Raw genomic sequence first — 23,099 nt, 5'->3', positions numbered from 1 at the left:
AATGGGAGGAAGGACCTCCACACACTTTTCATGCAGCTCAGTCACCATTCCCAAACTCAGTTCCATGTGCTTTGCTGATCCAGGAAGCTGTGCATTGTGCAAGAACTGAACAAATACAGATGAATAATTTTTGAACAGGGTAAAGAGTTTTTATAAAAACTGCTGTTTTATCAAAAAAAACTTAATATGGTTTATTATTTTCACTAAAATATAAAATATGTACCTCAGAAAAACAACTAAAATAAGCCAACAAAAACTTAAGAAATGGAACTTATTCTCCAAAGTACATTATATTCCATGTTGCAAAATAATGGATCCACTTCAGGAAGCACCACAGCTGGGCAGGTCTGTGGACCTGTGATCCTAAAACAATCAATAAACATATGCAGAATATTGCCATATTTGGGTTCTGCTTCAGGAAATTCAGGAGAATGGGACTGGCTGTAATCCAGTAAATAAGCCCTGCCTTGGGGAATACATGCTGCCTTGGGGAATGCCATCACTTGGATGGGAAACAGGATCTGAGACAATTAGGAGAATGGACCGAGTGACCAAGAATCATGTTGCTCACCTAAATCTGGTGGTTTAATTTCCACAGGAGATTACTGCATTGGTTTCTGCCCCAGTGGTACACAAAAGGGATGGACTTGCTCAATGTGAGGATTCCTCTGTTCTCAGAGATGAGAACAGGATTTCTCTCTGGAGTTGCCTCTCCAGCCGGGCGATCAGCTCATGCCCCAAGCACTGCCAGCCCTGCAGACAGCCCTGCTGTGGCAGCACTCACCGTTCCTGTCGATGGCAAAGGGAACATCTGTGGTGACAATCTCGTAGTTGCAGATCTGGCTGTACTGGGGGGAGCAGTCCTCGTCTGTGGCTTCCACCTGCAGGATGCTGTCGTAGATCTTCCCCTCTGTCACTGAGGCCTTGTACATGCTCTCCTTGAATGCGGGGGAGAACTCATTGACATCCTTAACCTGGATATGGACTACTGCCCTAAAACAGGCACAGAAAATGTCAAAGATAAAAGTTCATTTATTGTGACACCTCACTAACAGTTTATTTTCAAAACACTTAAGAAGACTAACAAAACATAACTAGAAAACTATGTAAGCCCCTATTAAAATGAGATATTAGAATTTTTATGTTTCATTTGCCCAATTTAGTATCTTAATGTGGCTCTAGGTCCATGGCCATGGCTTGTAGGGAGAGAGTTTTGCAGTGTTCCCTATTAAAATCTGCCCTTAAAAAGGAACCCCAGCAGAAAGCCAATGATATCATTACACAGTAAAATAAGACACTGTAGTCTTCCATACCCACTACCTAAAATGGGCAATTTACAAGCATTCTTCCATATTAAGGCTCTCACCTTCTGCTGATGACAATTATCTAATCCTTCAAGCAGTTATAACATTGCACATATAGCCCACCAAGGCCTTTGGTGTTTAGTTAAAATATTGAGTAAACCCCAAAAGCCTTGCTTTAGAAGGCTTTGCTTTCTGGTTTGATGGGCAGGGTGACAGAGGGACACAAAAGGGATGCTCTGGAGCAATGGCAGAGCTGCAATAATGTCTGGGACCTCAGACAGCATGGCTGAGGGTTTGTTACTAGACAAAGTCTGGTGGCACTGGGCCAGACTTCATTTAGTCAAGATTAGACCAAAATTTTCCATAACTGGATTTCTGCCAGATTGTTACTGATGTTAGAGGGAGAAACATAAAAAAACTGATATTATGAAGCAAAACCTGTGTCTGCAGTTTGATGTTTTCTGCTATTGCAGGCTTCCTCCTAATTCTGTATTCTTTTTAAATATCCTGAAAATTTCAGCTTGCATTACAGATCTGATTAAATTTTTAATTGTCATATGTCCTGGATGAGCAAAAGGAAGAATGATTACTATGAATCATTTATTATAATGGCTCTCAGCAAAATGAACTATTTGTACAGCACTTATACATCTATGTGAGCTAAATTCATCTTTAATGACAAATGATCTAGAGCTTAGTTTCATTAATTCAAAGGGAAAAAAAGGCACTGTGCCACCTAAGCTTATACAAGGAAATTGGCTCCACAGTAAAAAGTACCAGCTGTTGACCTTCAATACACTCCTCTTCAGAGGACTTCACTTTCTCTGAGACTTGCTGGACAAAAGCTGAGGTCAGACACCATTTGAACATGACACTGCTCAGCTTATGGCATAGATAAACTAATAAAAGGGGATGATTCCTCTTTTCTTACCATTTGAAATGAGATTAACAGAGAGAAAACCTATTTAAAAATTGCAAATATCAACTGAAAGTCAGTTTCCATGACTTGGATGTATTCAGCATGAAAGCACGAATGGAAAATACAAACCAAAACTGAGATACATTTATCCACTTGAATGGGGATCCTGTCCAAAGCTTTAACTGAAGCAAACAAAAAGGAATATATTTTCTAATAGGAAAAAGGAATGTAAAAATGGGTGGAATATTGCAACTATGATTTATCTTTATTTGCTTTCTACCTGAAATAATATAGACTGTGGAGCAAATGTATGCTAAAGCAAAAAAATATTTCTTCTCATTTTCACTCACTTGTGAGATTTCTTCCAGTTTGTTCCACCTGGTCCTGATCCACAGTCATAGGCCTGGATGATGAATGTGTATTCCTTCTGCAGCTCACAGTCAATGGGACTCTTTGCTCGAAGCCAACCTTCTCCAGATGTCTTGTTCAGCACAACAGCCTCGAAGGGCATTTCTTGCCCATGGATTTTAAAAGCACAAATTTCACCTGTGAGGAACAGCACAAAACATAACTAGGGTGAGGGGGGTGGGAGGGGGTCTAAGTCTTATGCACTGGAGAGACACCTGCAAAGTTCATCTGTATTTCTCCTGCTTTTCCAGAGGAGGGAAATATAGACTCAGGCACCAGGTCACTGTGTATCCAAAAGGGCCATTAAGCAGGTGTTGTGCAGTGGGAAGCACTGAGTGCAGTTCTAGGCACACTCCTCCCTCTTTCTCTATCAGTACTAAATGGTTTCTGAAAGCCCCAGAGGCCATTCCATATGGTACCAAGAACAATGGTGAGCTAAATTATATTTGAGCTAAATTAGGAGACTGCATTTATTTAAAGAAAATAGCACAAAGAAAAATAGACAATACTTCAGAGGTGATCCTTTTTTAACTGCTGTCACTCCTTGAGCCACTTGAGCTGCCAGGTGATAGCAGACGTGCAGATTCTTGCAGTTTAGTTTCCCAACACTGGAAAAACTAATGGTGCGGAACATGGCACATTCAAAATACATCCTGCTTTATTTACAGACATACATCATATTTGGATGAGAAGCAGTTAAAGGCACACAGAAAAGTGTACCTTTTGGACATCTCAGTTACCCACCCACATTCTCACTCATGTATGAATGCTTTCTTGGCAGCTGCTCACTCTGCTTCTAAACTGTTTTCTGATATAATTGATCCATAGCATCTCTTAGAGGAGTATTAGAGAACAGAACAGATGATATAGCAAGGACTAATAAAATTGATTTGGTCACAAAAGACAGCATAAAGGATCTTGTGAGAGTATGAGACTGGAAAGGAAAAAAGACCAAATTTCTGGTGTTCCTTTTTTTTTTTATCCCTCATAATGACAGTAAGGATATGCACATGGAGTTAATTTTTTTTTTTTTTTGTTCAGTCTCTATAATCTGCTCCTATGCGAGATACTCCAGAATCCAACTTTAAAAATGAAATATTTATATAAAGGTCAATATGACTTAAATATTTTTATGACACATTAAAAACATGCTCTTTTATGAGCAAGTCAGTCCTGGGACATACATTATAGATTCAAAGCCATCTCTCACTCACATAATCCTTTTTCATTTATTTCCAATTTACAGTTGCAGCCTTTTGAAAAGCTCCTTGCCAATCATATTTGAGCCAAGTGCCAAATTCTAAATTAATTCTGAATCTATGACCTCTAATTCAGGCCTGATTCCTGTTACTCTATTACAATATATTGTTTATTTTTGCAAAAGAGAACAGACAGTGACTTTGTACAGGTGCTGAAGTTCATAATTCCTATTATGTGTGAAAAATAAATATTGCAAGGGCGTGTGTGCAGGGAGGGTGGGGATTAGGTATGAAGGTATAAACACAGAATTTTTAGAATATTTCCTCAACTATCATCACACTGGTTTCCCTTTATGACCACAGGAGCTGAAGCTTTGCTCAGCTACATCCACTGACATTCAGGCAGATGAATCCCACAATTAACAATTTCAATCAATCCTGTGAATGCCTTTAAAGGATAAGCACACAGTTGTTTTGGTAATTACGAGGCACTGAAAACATACATTAAGCATTGGTTAGACATTTTCCTGCTGCCCCCTCTCCCTCCAGGGGTGTGAAAGGGTTGTGGCATTTCTCAGGACAAAGCTGTGCTCCTTTCCGGGCTCTCTGCTGTTCACCCTCAGTGAGCTCAAATGTTTGAGCTGCAGAAGAAGCAATGGACTTTAGCCTGAGAATCAGATTGTCAACAGGACTAGCACCTTGCACATCCACAAAAGCAGGCTGCGCAGTGATAATGAACTGTGCACAGGGGCCAAAGCAAGAGATGAAGAGAAGGCTGAAGGGAAGCAGCCTGTTCAGCTTTAATCACAGGCACTGAGTTTGTACACCACTGCTGTCACACACAACCTTTGAAAAAAATGATCTGCATTTCCTTGTAACTTCAAAACAAAACATTCATCTAAAACGATATTGTGGATTTTAGTTTTATTTTAATCGAAAACAAAATAAACCAGTGCAAACATGGGAAATCTAATGGCAAATACTGTTTGTTGTGTTCTATAAAGACTGGCCTTCATAGTTTCTTAATAAAGTTTTCCTCAGATGCACAATCCATCAACAGAAATCCTAACTTCAGTGGTTTATGTTTATTATTTTATTGATCCACTGTTTGATCACAAACAAGACAGCATTTGCAGATGTCCAAGCTACAGTTCTTAAAAAACAGAAATAGCTCGGGGCAGATAAAAGTTCTCTCAGCCCTAATCTAAATATTAATCATTTTTCCCTCTCCAAAGGCAGAGCCTTAATGCAAAGCAATCACAGAAGCAGCACATATTCCAATTAGTTCTTATCAAATATTTTAGAAGTCTCTATATACCACTCCTATGCAAGATACTCCAGCTTTAAATATAACTCTAATTTTGCCTCCATATTCCCATTTTCCAAAGATAAAATAATGACAGCTGCCTGGATATTATGACATATTTGTAAACACACTGCAAAAACCCACGTGCACTTCCAGAATGTGGCTACAGAAACCTGCTTATTTGAAAACAACTGGAAATATTGTTAAAAATTGGGTAAGATATTTTTTCAAAAGAGGGGCTCTACTGCTGTTTCCAAAGAAATGTACTAACACTGTGAAACAATTTAAATATATAGGATCATGACTTTCTAAAATGATGTCTTAATGGCTGTATTGCAAATGGAAATGATAACAGAGTTGTAAGAGCTGTAACAGAGCAGAAAATTAAGTAAGGTCCACTGCCAAACACACAGACATTGACAGATATATATTATTAAGCATTACAAACAATGTCTTTAAAATGTAACAGATACTATTTCTCATTAATAAATAGAGCTACAGGGCTTTATTTCAACTCAGCTAAGTTAACCCCAGACTGTCAGAAATCAGACAGCTACAGAAGCTCAGCTAGGCAGCATCGCAGACCTTTTGGCCCTGGTACAGTGAAAGCCAAGGGAGAGATAAACTCCAGGCAAGAACAGAAGTGAAGACATCATGTCTGGTCACTCCAACCCTCTGACACTGACTGCTTTGGCGAGGGGAGATGCAAAAAGGACTTTATGGCAAAAGAGATAACAAAGGACATTACTAGCACAAGAAGAATAATCAGAAGATTGTGTTTCCAAAGGGGACCAGGACAAAGGGGTTGAATTCTGGTAAACTGTGTAATAAATGGCTTTGCTCTGCTGGCATAAGTGGAGTCCGTGTCAGTCAATCCTCGCACCAGACATAGATGATATCAGTGGGAACTTTGCCAAGCTTATCTTACTTACTGGGGTCTTAGGTAAGTATGGGTTTGTAAATCACTGGAGGAAAAGGAGGTAGGATTTCTCTCCTACTCAGACTCACCTCTGAAGTTGCAGGACCTTTGCACCACCTTCTTCCCCTCCCCGTTGCAAGGCTGAAATAATGAGAGTGCAAACTGGGACATTGCTTTTCTCCTAACAGACAACCCAGCAAAATTCTGTGCTTTGTTCTTAATTTCATTTGAATGGGTTTGTGAGCAGGTGGATATAGGATTTTGTGATCATAGAAATGGTGGTAGCACTGAATTGCTAAAAAAAGGATAAGCTGCTGACACCATGTAAAGGTAGAAGCATGCTCATGAAATCCTATAGCAATTGCCAAGGCAGAGGGAAAATTTCTCCCAGGCCAGGAGGCACACTCTAAGGGCTTCCAGTTGCTTCCTATAAAACCTTCTGGTTACAGGGCTGAACTCTGCTGAGAGTTTCACTTTAGTACATGTTTTAACTAAACTCTGGACAAGTTTTTTCTTCAAATCATTCAGACTATCATTAGCTATAAGCACCTATTTATTTTGAAGTTTACATTCTTTTAAGTTTTAAAGCCTTGATAGATCCATATGTTACTACTCCAGGGGGAATAAGGATATTATTTCCTCTGTAAAAAATATAATAGCCTGAAAAAAAAAGCTACTGATGATTCATAATTATTGAAACATAACCAAAAAATTTCCACTGTTTGGAAATTGATAAAGACAATGTTTCACATTCAGTCACATTTGCATGCAAGATTTAGTAATTGTAAGCCTTGATCAATAAAATTGTATTACAAATTACTTTTTTATATGAAACTCCAGATTCATACTTCTTGAAGTAAAATAATAATTCCCAATGTTACTCCTTTAATAACTACACAGCCTCATTCTCTTGAATTCAATTTCAGAAGTTATTAAGAAACACTGGATTATTTGGCCTTTCACAGCTCCCTTTGCTACTTCCTCAGCCTTCACTACACCAAGAATACTGAAGACTTCAGATGGAAGCTGGGATCTCTGACATTCCTTGGCATCAATAGTTAAAAAAGGCACCAGTTGTATGTGAATCAGGAATCAGCAAATGCTGTTTCACTGGGCTGGTTGAGGTTCAGCAAGGCCAAGCACTGGGCTGCCACAAGCCTGCAGTGCTCCAGGCTGGGGCACCGTGGCTGACAATGCCTCACAGAACAGGACCTGCAGCTGCTGGCCAACAGCGGCTGAACAGGAGCCAGGTGTGCCCAGGTGGCTCAAAAGGCCAATGGCACCTGGCCTGGACCAGTGTGGCCAGCAGGACCGGTGATTGTCCCCCTAGGGACAGCACTGGGGAGGCCACACACCAAACCCCATGCCTGGTTCTGGGTCCCTCACTGCAAGAAAGACCCTGAGGGGCTTTTTGAGTGAGTCCAGAGAGGGGAACGGAGCTGGGGAAGGGTTGGAGCATCAGGCTGGTGAGGAGCAGCTGAGGGAGCTGGAGGGGCTCAGCCTGCAGAAATGGAGGCTCAGGGGAGACCTCATTGCTCTCTGAGAGGGGGCTCTTGTGGGATGGGAGTCAGTCTCTTCTCCAAGGTAACGACTGATAGAGTGAGTAAATGGCCTCAAGTTGCATTGGGAGAGGTTTAGATTGGATGTTAGGAAAAAAATGTTTCCACCAGAAGTGTGGGTCAGGCACTGGCAGAGAGTGCTCAGGGCAGCAGTGGCATCAGCATCCCTGGAGGTGTTCAAAAGACATGTAAATTGGCACTCAGGGACATGGATTAGTGGTAGGCTTGGAATTGCTGGGTTATTGCTGGACTGAATAATTTTACAGGTGTTTCCAACTTCAGTGACAATTGCATGCTCAGGCAAACTTGTGATTCCTTACGGAATGGAGATCACACTGCTGAGTCCAGGACATGTCTGGATGTGTGACTACACACATGGATTTGTTCCTGAAAACATCTGTTAACTTCAACTATGTTTTAAAGAGATTAATTGTTTCCCTCAAGTGCTATGTTATGATGCAGCTCGACAATACAGAGATGCTACAGAAAAAGCATTGGGTGATAAAGAGGTCACATCTCACTAAACGGCAGAGAGAGCACACAAAAGTGTTCTAAAAGCTCAACAAGAGGAAAAGCTTCAATTCTCTCTTGTACTTTTAGGTAGCAGTAAATCAAATGTGAAGCTCAAATCTCTGGGAAACCAGGCTTCATTAGTTTGCTGCTGGCAAAATTACACATTTACATTCATATCCTCTTCTAATTTTATTACTCTCTAGACTTTTATTACACTTCTATGTGTGTTTTTCTCCAACATGCAAATCAACATAGATAATCCTTTATTTAAAATTAAGGTTGCAGTTTTATACTTCCTGAGGTAAGCACAGAGACCCTGGAAGACCCCAAAGTGCCTAAGAATCAAAGCACTAGGATCCCATGGCAGATCCACTCCAGCCTTGAAGGAGACAAAACCCCTGTTCAGGACAGATGCTTATCAAATTTTGATGAAAAGAACAGACAAATGCGATGATCAAGGTGTTACAGTGACCTCCAAAGCTTTGCACATGAATGACAATAACACTGCTGTTTCCATAGGTCAGTCCTTAAAGAACCTAATTCAGCTCCATGGATCCATCAAGTCCTAAAGGAAGTATGTGACTGCCACCACTAAAGAAGAATCTCTGTACACTACATGCCACCAGTAGGCTTCCAAGAATTTTATATAATGTGTGGATTTGCTTGCAGCATGACTCTCCTCTTGTTCTAACTAAAAGTTTGTCAACAAAATTGAGGCACTCTCAGTATGAATCAAATTCAAATCTTTAAGGCTTTACATGCAGAAGGAAATCCAAACACAGGCACGCTACTCTAGAAAAATTTATCAACAAAGATTTCTCCTGGCACTTGGATGGCCACCTGCAAATAAGAACCTGCTGGGAGACTGCTCAGTTTGCTGTTTTCTCAGAAATGCAGCACTGACCCACAACCTGCTGTCAATGTCAGATTTTCTAACAACTTTTTTTAGGGGTTGCTGTTTCTCTGGGTTTTTTTATAATCCAGCTTTCCACAGTAACAGCTGTATACAAGTTTCTCTGCTGGCATCCTGCAAAAACTCCTGCAGTGCAAAGCTGGTGACCTATTGAGTGTCTCTGTGCCACTGGGAAGGTTTACAGCTTTAACAAGTTTTTATATCACAGGCCGTTGCTACTGTTTAAATAATTACTGAATGCAGAAGGTTAAGTTTTGAAGAAAGAAAGGGCATTTGTCTGGGAAAATGAGGCAAAATAATAATTAGAGATGTAAAATATCTGTAAGGATAGGAAAAAAATAAGGTAGTAACTACTGTATATGCTTTTCCAGCTCATTTAAGTCAGTGCTATTAAACTCACACTGCAATACTAAATTCCAGAAAGCAATACTGAAATCATGAATAGAGGGAGGTATTCATGCCTGAATACCAAAAATTATTATTTCCTCATACTTAATTTTATGGGCAACACACTCTGCAAAGAAAGAGCATAAATCCACTGCTACACTTCCTGTTCCATGGATTTGAAACGAAGAGGGGGAAACTGCACTTGCACCTCAAGTAATTCATCGTTGCGATAAGTTCACACCAAATGAACCAGACCTCATCCTTCTGCTCAAGCAGGGACCAGCTGCTCAAGATAAAAAGATAGTTCTGCGGGCAGCATAAAAGTAGCAGTGATATCTGGGTTTCCTCCTGGCTCCACAATAAATTTCCCTACTGTACAATTTTGTTTGCACAAATGTTGCTTTAAAAGTGTGGTTTTTCTGGACAAACTGTGATGTTAGTGAGATATCTGACCACATTGCTCTGTTGGGATCCCCCCCCGCTGAGATGCACAACACGTCCCACTCAAGTCTGCACTCCAGGCCAAATGATGGAGAGCTGATAGATGTTTACTTGAATACTGCAATAAACATTGAGGTGGATTAGAAAATAAGTAACAAGGAGATAAATGTTTGTGCACATAAAGATGTGCTTAATTAATGACTGACTCTGCCTTTTGCAAACACCCTCTACTCTAAAAGCACAGAAACATATTTTCTTTCTTTCCTCCCATCAATCAAACCCTTACCAAATTAACACTCTATTGCAAACAATTTGAAACATTTCTTAATCTTTTATTCTTTCTAAAATCTTCCAGATTCAAGAGAGTCAAAAAAGGAAGAAAGTGTGATTTTAAGAAGAGTAGAAAAATAATATAGTTTTCTAATCAATGTGTGGAGCTCCATGCCCACTGCACCAATGGAAGGCTTTGTCAGCCTCAAGTTTCATGGTTGGAAGTATCCCGTGGAGTTACAGTGCTGTAGGGCACAGCATGGTGTCTCAGACAGTTACATGAGCATCACTGAGAAATATTTGCCTTGGCATTTTTTCCAATACCACACTATAATGAACAATTTGAAAAACTAATCATGCAACCATGTAGTTAAGACTGTGCAAAAAGCACATTAATAAAAGGAACTTTATCTTCCAGGAGCCAAGTGAAGCTGTGAATTACAGTTCCCAACTGGGTCATCTTCTGCTCTTCTTTTGTACAGGTGTCAATAACAATCACAAACACCTCTAGGTCCTTGTCTTCACACACATTACCTGCATTCTTTGGGCAGTGCTCATTCAAGGCTGCAATGTCTGCAGTTGTGGTTGCAGCTTTGCTGCTGCTGCAGCAGATCAAAAAGCACTTTTCTTCAGACACTCCTCTTCCAGGAAACACAGAGGCCCAGATGCTCCCACTGCCCTAATTCCATGTTCGTGCCTGAAAGATGGGTCACAAAGCTATTTCTCCTCTAGATTAGTGAGGTCTAAACACATAAAAATAGGAGATAACTTGCCTTATGCGGCCCTGACCTCATTTAGTGTGTATATCATTTAAAAAAAGGTGAACCTATTTTTAAAAGAGCAACCTAGAGGCATCTGCATGTAAAATTATAAAGGTTATTACAATGCTTGCAATAATTTCCTGCCACTAAGTATTACTGAACAGTTAAAGAACAAATGCTAAAAAACTATGTGAAACTAGCTAGGATGTATAATGTTCCTAAGATTTTCAAATCAAATAGAGGCCTAGAATTAGGAATCTTGGTTAGCGAATATATATCGCTTACAGAATTCCTACAGTCCAACAGGCAAACCTCACAAAAATATTTCCTTCAGCAGGATAGGCGCTCCAGCATGACCTGCTAGATTTGGCTCCCTTGTGAGATACACAGAGATAAAGAAGAAAATGAACATCACCATGTTACACTCAGAGTAGAAAGTCAGCAGCTGTTTAGTCTACAGAGGACTCAGCAGGTTGACAGAAAACCTAACTTTTTAATTAAACAACTTTTCCTAGGGCCTTATATCAAGGCAGACAATTTTGGAGATAAAGCAGCTTGGAAAATGTTGAATTTTATTAAATGATTATTTCCCTGAATAATTTTAACGGCATTCTTTTGGGGTATAGTTAGCTAATTCAAAGCACCAGTGAACGATCAGTCAGTTTTTCTGTTTCTTTTGAATCAAGTGCATGAGTTAGTTCTAACTTGAGAGCTATATCAGGAACTTTGGACTGGCTAGCATGTAATTTAAACACCAGACTCAACCACACAAACCAGAGGAGAGCCAAGTACTAGGAGCTAGGGCTGTCCTGCAAAAAGGACAACCATAAAATAATTCCAATATTCTACCTTTGAAAAATTGTGGAGCTTGCATGGCATCGACAGCCTATGAAATGAGTTCAAAGGGAAAGTATTAATCTTTTCAGTGGCTCCTAAACTCTTGATAACACACACAGTAAATTTTCACAGATGCATTAGGAGTTTTAGGACTCTTCTACCTTTTGCCCACAAAAACACATGCGAGAGGCAAGGCATTGAGTGAGCGACTAGGAAAGGGATAATGTGCTCACACATCCTCAAGTTCTCACTCAGCTATTTGCTCTGCTGTGGCCTCTTCTCACAGAAGCAGATTAAATAAAAAATTTAGGAACATTAATTTAGCCTTGGCATGGAGCCTGGACACAAGAGATTAGTCTGGGCATCCTGCAGACACACAGCAAAGTAGAGCACTGAGTTTAATTGTTACAAGAATACCATATGGTTCCTCCCGATCATGGTTTTTTTTTTCATTTGCCTTTACTCCCACTTGCCTGTCTTTAAACAATCTGAAATCCTCAGCTCCTGATGTACAGTTATAATTTGGATTGGATCTCTAGACACGGTAAGTTACTTTGGACACAAATACTTCTGCTACAAAGCATCATCTCAAATGTAAGGCAACACAGTCAAAATTATAGCGTCTGGCTTTTTATCAGAATGGAAATCATGTAGTGAAGATAACAAAATTCATCAACAGAAAAAGTCAATGCACATCTCCCTGGAGATCAGTTGTACTCTAATTTGTTTGGACACTTAGAATTATTTCTTCTATTTCTAAAAAAATATATTGAGTTCATCCTATTCCTCTGAGCCTCACAGTCTCCTCCTCTTTTGTTCTATTGAGTTTAATGTTTCCTACTACACCTTTATAAAGAGAAATGCTGGTGCCTTTTTATACTGTGCTGGTCTTAAGCGCAAGGTTGCTCCCCACCAGCCCAATACTCCAGGAGACAGCTCAGCCATTGACCAGAGTTCAGGCAGCCAGCAAATGTAGGTGTTTTTGCACAGAACAGGCTTGCAGTGATGTGTCAATCCCAGGCAGCTCAGGAGAACACAGTTTTCAGACACAGCAATCCCAGATTCCCCAGCACAGCTTTGGCAGAGCTGCCTTCACCTGCTCAGGCTCAATGTCTGACACATGAGAGGTGTGAGAACCTGAGCTGTGTGAGCTGAATATCTCAGTACTTCCAGCAGCCCGTGGACAACCCCTACTTGACATGTTGCGCCTTATTCCCAGCTTTTCATTCTCCTTCATTCTCATTCATTCAGAGTTTAGTAAGATCCTTGTTTTTCAATGCAGGACTGCAAGCTTGAAGAGATCCTGATATATTCCATGATTCAGGTGGGACTCCAGCTGTTATGAATAGAAGAGTTGTCCATTTTTTGGGTTGCAGAGTTGGCAGGTTAAACCAATTGCTGCTAGGTTGGAGTTTTGGCTGTTGTTGATGACTTCATGTTGTAATTGCCTGTTGTTCAATGGTTTTTCTTTAATTACCTGTTGATGATTGCTAATTCTTCTCCCGTCCCCCTGCTGCTTCCCAGAGGATGACACCTGAGACTGGGAGGGGAGGTGACATCAGAGCTGCTATGCAGATGAGGAAGCACCTCTCCAAATGTAGCAATAAAAACCCCTAAAACAAGGTGCCACCATGGAATTAAGAGATCTAAGTGATGTCTAAAGATGAGGAACTGAATCCAGTATCTGCTAAGATCCTTTTTACCTTTCACACTAACCTAAGGATGTCGGCTAGAAAGAGGACCTCGAATGTCAAACTGAAAAATTGGAATCTCATGGTGCTCTCGTGAGGACAGAAGCCCCAGCTCTGCCTGCATACCAGTGGAGAGAGCTGCACTCATTCTCCTTCTCTGTGTCACTCCTGGAGAGCAGCAACAGCGTGTGTGTGACCTGTCATTTCTCCCCACCTGAGGTGATTTTCAATAAAGGCATTAAAAAAGAAGAAAGATCTCCTGCCATATTTATTTCACAGCCACCAAAACAATTCCAGAAGCACAGTCCCATGACACAATATTTATAATGGCAGGGGGATTGTGGTCCAGTAAATCTCAGACTGATTGCAAACACAGCTCTTTCATAGAATGGTATGGTGAGTAGGAGAATAAAGTAACTTTTCCTATATGGAGACTTGGATTAAGGTTTTTATACTCTCACTGGAATGAAAATAACTAAAATGGATATACAAACTGCAGCTGTGTTGACCCTAAAAATACAGAACAGCTCTTAACGACTCCATTGTAAAAACAGGGACTCTGTCCCTTCTAAGATTTTACACTGGGATATCTTATCCATATCAATTATTCAGCAATGAAAAGAGTTTTGCTTTCTAAACTGTAAATTCTAAACCACAGTGAGCTCAACATGCTGCGATTTGTGCTTTTTATCATCTAACCCACTGAAAACCCCTATTTATTTGCTATATCTCTTAGATGTTATCCTATTTCTTGCCCTCTTGAGCAAGGGCACAGAGGACAGAAATGGTGTTGTTCAGCAGCTCTGAAGATGGTGTTAGCTTTTTTCCCCAACATGAAAAGAAAAACTATTTGAAACTTTTCATGAAATTGAGCTGTGTCAAAATAGTTTTAAGATAAAGGTCAGACTCTCAATCCAGTCCTCTCAAAACCCCCCTCAGGACTGCAGAATGGCAGAAACATCAAAACATCAAAAAATCCACAAAATGCTTCTACTTCAGTACAATTACATGTTTGATAAACCACATTTATGTCAGCTCCACTATAAATATTTAATGACTTTGCCCTTTCTCTTTGACTCCTGCTCTAAGTCTTCTCCCCACTTCTGGCTGTGTTAGTCTGAGAGATGTCTGTGACTTTTAGGAAAAAAGTTGCTTCTTCACACATGTAGGAGCTTGGGGCTGCCAGTCCTGAAAACATGGAGCGCTGCAATGGGGCTGGGACTTCATCATCATATTTAATTCCAGCTTTGTGTGAATTTGGCCTTTGTCCTCAAAGCATGCATGGTCTTGCAAACACTTCAGTGTCTGGGGATGTGCCAGGGTTGTTGTTCCCTTACTTTTTGCTTCAGATCAGCCTCTGAGTAAGTCTCTGCTGCAAGTGCAAAACTGAAGTTCTCAGAGAATGACAAAAACTCTAAAAGAGACTGAATTCAGTGGCATCCAATGTGAAACAAACCATGTTGTGGATACATATTTCAGTTTCACCTCTGCATTGAAATATTTGTGGATTCACGACCTATTCCTTTAAATTACTTAAAATCTTTATTTTGGGATATTTTGCATCTTTAAGAATTAAGAATGCTGCAGGAGTTTTGAGAGGTCTGGATTTAAGTATAGGCATAAGACTTTGCATAGAAAACTCTCTTAATGTTTTATAATATGAACTTCCAAGGACAGTTGTGTATCGATTTTTTGAGCAAATGAGATACCACATTAAAAAAAAAAAAAAAAAAAAGACTACCTGAAAACAGAGCTGAAGTTAAAAGTACAGGATCTTACTGATTATTTACAAATTTTGCATTGCTATCAATGGCAAAAGACAACCCCTTCCTGAGTGCTGGTAAAATCCATAATTAAAGTCTAAATTAACCTTGGGCACCCAAAGTGCAATAAAACTGAAGGCTGTAGTACAGAAACAAACACAGATCTCAACAGAAGCTGTTATGAATAATATCAAGCACAGTTCTTGCTGAGAGATTATTTTTCTACTTAGTCTGTATTCCACCTCCACTTTCACTCTAGAAAGTGAAGACCAAAGCTTATTTTTTATGCTTTAGGAGCTATGGCTGAACTTCAGTTGCAATTTAATTTTAAATCTGAAATTAATAGAATGAAGGATGTAATAATTAAAACCAAATGTGCAATATAAAGCAATGAAAAAGTAACACCATGTAAGTTACAATAATAAATCACTCCAGCGATTCAGAAAGTGCAAATAAATATCTATGTAGTTTATGTTTAACTGTTCCTCAACAATGAAAAGAAACAAATTGTATTTGCAGTTTCTGAAGTAAATTATAATATTAATTTCAATATAACTAGCAGGAAATACAATGTATTTTATCAAGAGGTATAGTTAATTCAAAGCCAGTTTTGTAGTTACCACTCAACAACACTGAATGACATTTGCATTTATACCTTCACAAGTGGTCAAACAGAATTTGGCTGTGGCAGAACTCCCTCATGAATGCTCAGCTCTAGCCCTGCGAAGCAAGCGCTGTGTTGACACAGATTTTAAAACAGCCATTTACAGACTTGAACTTTTGGGTGACAAACATGTTTTTGGAAGGAGGAACTGAGTAACTGCTTGTCAAGGCATTTGCTGAAAACAGCCTCTCTGCTAGCTTTTATTCCATATATTTCTGAACATTCTGATTTCATTTTAAAGTGGTAATAAAAAAAAATAATGACAGTGTTATCTGTACTGCCTGGGTTATTTCACTCCAAGTCACCCCTGCTTGCTCTGAGGACACAAATGCCCCTGAGAGGATCCTCTCCTCTTAGCCCTGCAGCACACAAACTCACACCAAGTGACCAGCATCATCATCATTCTCCTGCTACAGCATTAGCAGCCTTGTTTACTGGAAACTTCATTTCCAGATGTATTGAGTAAATGCAGATCCTTGGGGATTCGCTGGAAATTGCAGGTGATTACAAAATCTACAGACCAGGCTGCCTGTCATCATGATATTTGAGCTAAGTAACAGAATTGTACAAGTGGCTTCAAGGGCATATTCTGAACACAGAGGGATCAAACAATTGTCAGGGAGAGCCCAATAAATCTTTATTCTCATTACATACTTAGAACATTTTGTCTCTGTAAGTTTATAGATGTAACATCTGGGTTTATAGATGTAACAGTTAAAAAAGCTTGTGATTTTTGCAAACTGAGCACAAAGGAAATAATAAAATAGAGTGACAAACCCATGCTTGTGCCAAGGCCCTTGTCTGCAGGGCAGAGCTGCACACCATGAGATGATGGGGGCCATCTCACAAACCCCCAGCAAACACCTGGGAATAACTGGGATTCGGGATCAAAAATTGCCCTCTTGCACATCTACTTGTTTCCTGGCATGGGTCTCTGGGCAGGGTGCTCTCCTGGGGACCAGAAGGAACCCAGAAAAACAGGGTGCTCTCAAGCAGGTAAATCTCACCTGAGTGAAATTTTTCAAATCCTCTGAAGCATTAACACCAGTGCTGTGGTTAATGAAAAATAAGGAGCCTCAACTGGCAAAACCCCAGCAACGACCCTCATCCTCCCAGTGTTGCTCCATAATCAGCACATTATGGCTGTCAAAATTACTTATAGATACAATGACAGCTCACTTGGCAGATTATAACTACTTAAAGAGCCATAATTGCACAGAGATATGCAGCTGAGGAACCCTTGAAGAATTTTGAATATTACAGGTTTGATAAATTAGATTATATTGAAAGGAAATTTATTAAAGCACTACTCATTTTTCACAAGTTGCAATTTTCAAATTACCAAGTGTGCCAACTTTTACATCTACAAACCACATTCTGCAGATGGAGTAAAAAAAGCTTCCCAGCTGTGGCACTGGTACAAGTGTGTGTGATCAAGTCTGAAAGGAACACATTTGGCCCATTTCAGGTGGAGCAGTAGCTCCTTCTCTGGAATTCAGGGAATTCTGAGAAGAGAGTGTGTGGGTATGTGTGCACGGCAGAGAGAAGCTGGGAAAATACCAATAAAACCCAACCATATAGAAACTTCCTGTCTTGAAAAGAGATGAACTCTTGCTATCTGCCCCTGCACATCAGGAAAGGCAGTGACACCAAGGACTACAACTACAACTTTAATCATGTGCCAGGCTTGCTTGGTCTTTTGAAATGGTTTCCTCTGTTTTACTTTCCACAGTGAAACAAATGTGTGAACCCTGGGGTGCAGAAGCTGCTTACACCACTGCACTCTGCTCCAGTCATTTTGGAGATTTTCTTCTCCCCACTCTTTTTTTCTTTCTTTTTTTTTCCTTTTTTTTTTTTTTTTTTTTTTTGTGGAGGTTTTACATTCTGGGTAGAAGGCAATCAGGTAATAGAACTGATCATGACCTTTTTCTTGGTTTTAGTGATGAACTAGATGATGAACTAGATCACTCTCATATAAGTTTATTCACAGCATTGTTCCACCGACTTAAGCAAAATGTTGTCTATTTTTGCAGCTGGAACGGAACAGAATAAGCACAATAATGCCCAGTGACAGCTGAAAATGAGGCATTTTGGGGAGGAATTCCAGAGATTAGTGCCTTTTCCACTGTGAACAACACACCAACATTTATTGTTACAATAGTGCATATCCACTGTATGTGTAAAAAACTGTGCAAGAGTCTATGTAAATTCACTGGAGATCTCAAAAGCATAATTTAAAAGTTATTTTTACTGCTACCAGTCGCTAGTACTGTGACCTATAAATTGAGGATACATGGATATGATCACACCCAGAAAGTGATTTTATTGGCCATGACAGAGGAAGAAACAGGTGTTTTTACATAGTATCCATGGCATCTGTCCTGAATTACATTCTCTTAGCCTGCAACTGGAAGTAAAATACGGATGTGGAAAGGATTATATGAAAACACAACCACAGTGCTACTCTGACAGGACCTTTTGGAAGGATGTTTGACAGATTGTGCTATCCAGGAATGAGAGATCCCTTTGCTCTGATCATAAAGAAAAACAAACAAAAATAATCAGAAATTCTTTAGTTGATACTAGATTTGAAACAGTGAAAGCACCAATTCAAAATCACAAGAACAAAATTTCCACAAAACTGATGACAGAACATATAAAACACTAGAAAGAGCCAGAAAAATCAATATTCAATATTCCATTAATTTCTTGCTCTCCAGAATAGAACTCTGAGAGGTCACTGCCACCACCCAGTCTGTGTTTTGTTAGAGTATCAAAAGTATGTGGTTGCAATGACTCTCATGCGTTTGACTTCTTCTACTGAATGGCACCATTGGTAGAATGAGAAACCAGGCTTAAGGTGGAGAACAGTATGGCAGCAATTATTCTGATATCCTCCCTCTGTTTTCAACTCTGTCTGTAAAAATATACAGCTTTAAAAATATATGTGTTCAACAATTCAGTGAGGCTTTCTGGTTTCTATACTGAAAATGCTACCAATGCTTGACAATGGGAACTTATTTCAACTGAATGTTACAAGTTGCTCCCCCATCTCTTTAAAAATAATCCTATGAGGCATGAAATTGCATCAGGATGAGGTAAAACAAGAAATTAAACAATGATGAAAGCAAGCCTTGCAAAGAAACACCGGAGGGGTCTGTGGATGAACAATAAAGAGGTTATCAATGAGATTGCTGCTTCCAGCCAGGGTCAATGAACCTGTAACTCCCAGAACCAAACCTCAGGTGACAGAGAAGTCCCTGTCCCCAGAACAGAGGGGTCAGTTGCAGCAGGGGTTGGTAGAGAGCAGGGCAGGGGGCAACAAGAAGGGGTGTCTCTGTCACAGGGGACAGACCCACTTTGGCCAGTAACCAGAAGGATTATTATTCTAATCTGGGATTATTCTTGTAATATAGGAATAATTAATCTGTGGAATTCCACACCAAGACAGGCTTAAGAGGGTCAGACAGAGTCAGGTTTGACTCCAGCAAGACACTGTAAGAGCCTGATAGCAAAGAGAGAACAGTGACTAAACCAGACATGTCAAAACCTCATAGAAATTAAGAAATCTGCAGTTTATGGTGTCAGTCCTACCTCACCTAGGTTGAACACCAGGTTTAAGTGCTGTTAGACAGACCTGTCTCTTGAAAAGCGTCTTTGGCAGAGGAACTAGGGAATAAGGCATGAGTGCAGCTTATCTCTGAGCAATCACTTTATTTTAAAGAAAATAAAGCAGCCAGATTTTCAATAGTCAGAGCCAGCAAAACTATTAGAAATACACCATGGAAGAAGTTGCACAGTTTATTCTATACCCATCAGGATTTCCTGATGTACAGACACATTTTTGGAACTAGAAGTTCCTATACATACATATGTATTTTCTTTTAACTTTGATAACTTTAGCAACCATAGGGGTATGTGAGGCACATGGAAAGATCTTGCACATCCTGAATACAAGGTGGCTATTTGCCACCACTCCATCAAGAGGTTACCTAAGGAGCAGACTGCAAGGCTTTGTCCTGAATGAGATACAGGTTTTCTGAACAGGCCCTACAGAACCTCAGTACCCCACCCAGAACTCTCTGTCTCCTTGGGGAGCATCATGGGTCTCTTGACATGAGATGCTCAGGACACTCTGAAAAGAATTTTATAAACAAAAGTTCTGTGCAGGTACTACAGATATCAGCATCTGGTTTGCAAAATCTGTCAGGTTAGAAACTGTCCACAGAAGAGACACCCAAATCTTTTATGTTTTGCTTCAGAAAAAGAAACTTTGTTTTTTTCCTGCAAACTTCAGCATATTTAGATTGGAAATTGCTGAGGCACAATAAACATTAGAGCTACATCTCCAGTTTTACAACATCATTATTCACACAATGACTTTTCTTTAAAATACTCTTAAAGAAGTATCTAGGTTGATGATAAAAATCAGTGTTACAGCATTATATTTCTTAAACAGTTATTTTTGTTGGATGTTTAAACTTGCAGTGACAACAGGATGATAAAAGGTGAAATGAATTATGTTGCTCTGTGAAATTTCTTAGCTTGTCAAGAATTCCTCAGGGTCATCCTAGACCCAAAAACTGAAATACAGTTCAGTGCTTCTTCCCTGCATGACATTTTCTAATTCTGACACGTTTAAATTTCTTTAAATGACTTTGCATAAAGGAGAGCATTGTGAAAATATCTAAACTCATGCCATCTGCTGGACACATTCACTCTCCTGTTGGAACAGAACACAGCACTTCTTATAGCATTTGTGCAATGGCTGCAGCCAGAGCCAAGACCTAAAAGTCAGGAGGCAGAACTAATCCCCAAGTCCTTATACAGAGCTACCTTTTAAGGGCACGCATGAAAGGATATGTTGTCCTATGGCAAGTATGAGAGCACATAAATGATTGCTCTTCCAGTCTTGCAGAGGATAAGGATGACCCTGACATTATTCTCTCCTCTGGGGGAGGGACAGTCACAGTGACTGGCAAGACTACTCCCTGTTAGCCAGTGAAGCTTTAATAAGGAGCATCCTTTCTTCCTTAGGAACAAAGGAAACAAGCCCTTCAAATGAGAAAAAAGGATCAGAAAAATAGTTTTAAAAAACAGAGGAAGGAAAAGACTAACCATTCCCATTGGACCTACTCAGTCCCAGATTCTCTGTACGATAGATTAGGCAGTCACACATTGATTTGTTGGTTTTTTGGCAGTTTGTTTGATATGGTGTTTGATTTGTCAGCTCATTCCTCTTTGCTCCAGCTACCTTGTTTTCTGTATCTGTTACTCCTTTGTCTGATGTCAGGCAAAGGATCAAAGGACTGACAACAAGGAAAAAAACTGCAGTGGCTGATCATATGCAGTGCATGGCATCCAATTATTCCATGCAGCTTGCTTAAATTATTCAAGTCCCTCTGCTGTTGTTTATAACCTTGTGAAGCTTTCTTCCCCAACAGTTTTTGTGAGAGCTGATTTAAAAGCTGTAAATACGGGGTGATGTAGTTTAATTCAGGAGTGAGCTGATTTTTCAAAGCCTGACTTGTTCCAGTATTTCATATTCAAACCACAGAGTTCAGCTGGAACTGAACAGAAGCAATGTCCCCCATGCCAGAAGACTGAATCAGATTGCAGAAGAATTCAGCTGTCTACTCCAAAATGATTTTGTTCTCTGTCAGCATTAACTTAGCAGCTGGACCTCACCATTACTTTTCAATCTGTTTGAGCTGACAACAGTGAAAGGTGCTAATAAAGAAGCAAAAATGGGTGAAAAAACACATGGTATATAAAGCAGTCACAGCTCAAACACTTGGATTACTCATTTTCTCCTTCAACAAATCTAGCCTGCTCAGAATAAGAATTCAAGCACATTATAGCTCTGAAAATAAAAACACCGGTTGTTTTTTCTCTCCTAAAAACCAACCAAACAAAACAACCAACAAACAAAATGAAAAAGGAAAGGATATGTGAATGTAGAGTGAAAAAAATTACAGCGTGCATAACATTCACACTCAAAATCTACTGTGGACATAAGAATTTTAAATGAAATTATAAATAAATTATATGACACTTTCTTTTAGAAAGTATTTCTTTTGCTGCCCCCTACCCTCCTCTTTTATTTTTTAATAGTTGCCATGGCTTAAAAAATATATCAAATATTTTTAAATACTTGCTATGAATTTGCATTGTGTCCAACAGGCCACCACTGAGTTCACAGGCTGGGTGGGCCCCAATACATCTGCTTTGGACCAACCTCCCCCTTCTGGGAATTGGAGATCTGCAGACCCCAGAAAGGTTTCCCCTTCTCAAAGGATTATTGCGAGAATGCCCTTTAATGACTCATGAAAATTGCTTTACAGGAAATTCTGACAAACAAGCTTTTCATCTCCAAACAGCCAGAAAACAAATCCTAAGGTAGGAATGTCACTAAAAACCTCCTTTTTCAGTGAGTACACAGAAATTCTTGACTGAATGTAGGTGTAGATCTTCCAAGAAGAAAACAAATCACATCTCTAGGAAAGAGTATCCCTCTTAAGGTTTCTTTTTAACCAACTTTCAGCTTCCAAACAGTATGGATTTAATGTTCTCTTCAATAGTACCCAAGGCAGTATGAAATATATTGAGAGCTTTTCTTCAGATAGAACAGAATCATCTTCTTCAAAGAATGATTCAATTCTTTCCTCTAAATACAGTTAAAGTAGCAGTAAATGCATCTTATCAGTCCAGCTACTCAGGATTCATTTTTCAGAATACATTTCTGCTTATAGAGATATTTATTTTCTGGTTCTCTATAGGTTTTCCTAACAAACAATTTTAAATCAATTTACCCATACCAATTCCCCATAAAAGACTGTCAGCAATATTTTGCAGAATAGAAAGTAAAATACAGCATCAATGACTTGAAATTAAATGAAGCCACAAGAGAAACAGTGAATTTTACCCAAATAGCTGCCACCACAACTGCATTTTAAAGCTGTTGGATATTTGTTCTTTCAGAAGAAATGCTTAAAAAAAAAAAAAAAAGTCTTGGTGTGCTACAAAAATCTCTGGCCAGAGAAAGCATCTGAGAAAGATACAGTATTTCCTAATAAACAGGCTTTCTTAGATTCCTTTTGGGATGTTGGCTGGAAAGACAGAAACCTGGTCTAGCAGCTGGTTTAACTTTTAAATGCTTCTTGGTGTTTAAGATGTATTTAGATAAAATGGGAAATAGGGATGGTAAAGAATTCTTTGTCAAAGAGAATCTTTGATGAGAAAAAA

The 23,099-nt window shown here is 39.5% G+C and overlaps 1 protein-coding gene across 7 annotated transcripts in view; it reads right to left on the bottom strand.

Moving 5' to 3' along the window:
- Positions 1-23,099, bottom strand: part of CLSTN2 (calsyntenin 2) — a 418,740-nt gene that overhangs the window by 91,853 nt on the left and 303,788 nt on the right. For all 7 annotated transcript variants that reach the window (XM_064384805.1, XM_064384804.1, XM_064384803.1 and 4 more), the window contains 2 exons: positions 2,574-2,769; positions 785-993 (listed from right to left, as the gene is read on the bottom strand). In XM_064384805.1, the coding sequence (XP_064240875.1) occupies positions 785-993; positions 2,574-2,769 (405 nt within the window). The remainder of the gene's footprint in view (positions 1-784; positions 994-2,573; positions 2,770-23,099) is intronic.

Source organism: Passer domesticus, chromosome 11 (genome assembly GCF_036417665.1).
Source record: "Passer domesticus isolate bPasDom1 chromosome 11, bPasDom1.hap1, whole genome shotgun sequence".
NCBI lineage: Eukaryota > Metazoa > Chordata > Aves > Passeriformes > Passeridae > Passer > Passer domesticus.
Note: the sequence above shows the minus strand (reverse complement) of the source record. Positions and strands in the feature narration are given on the sequence as shown.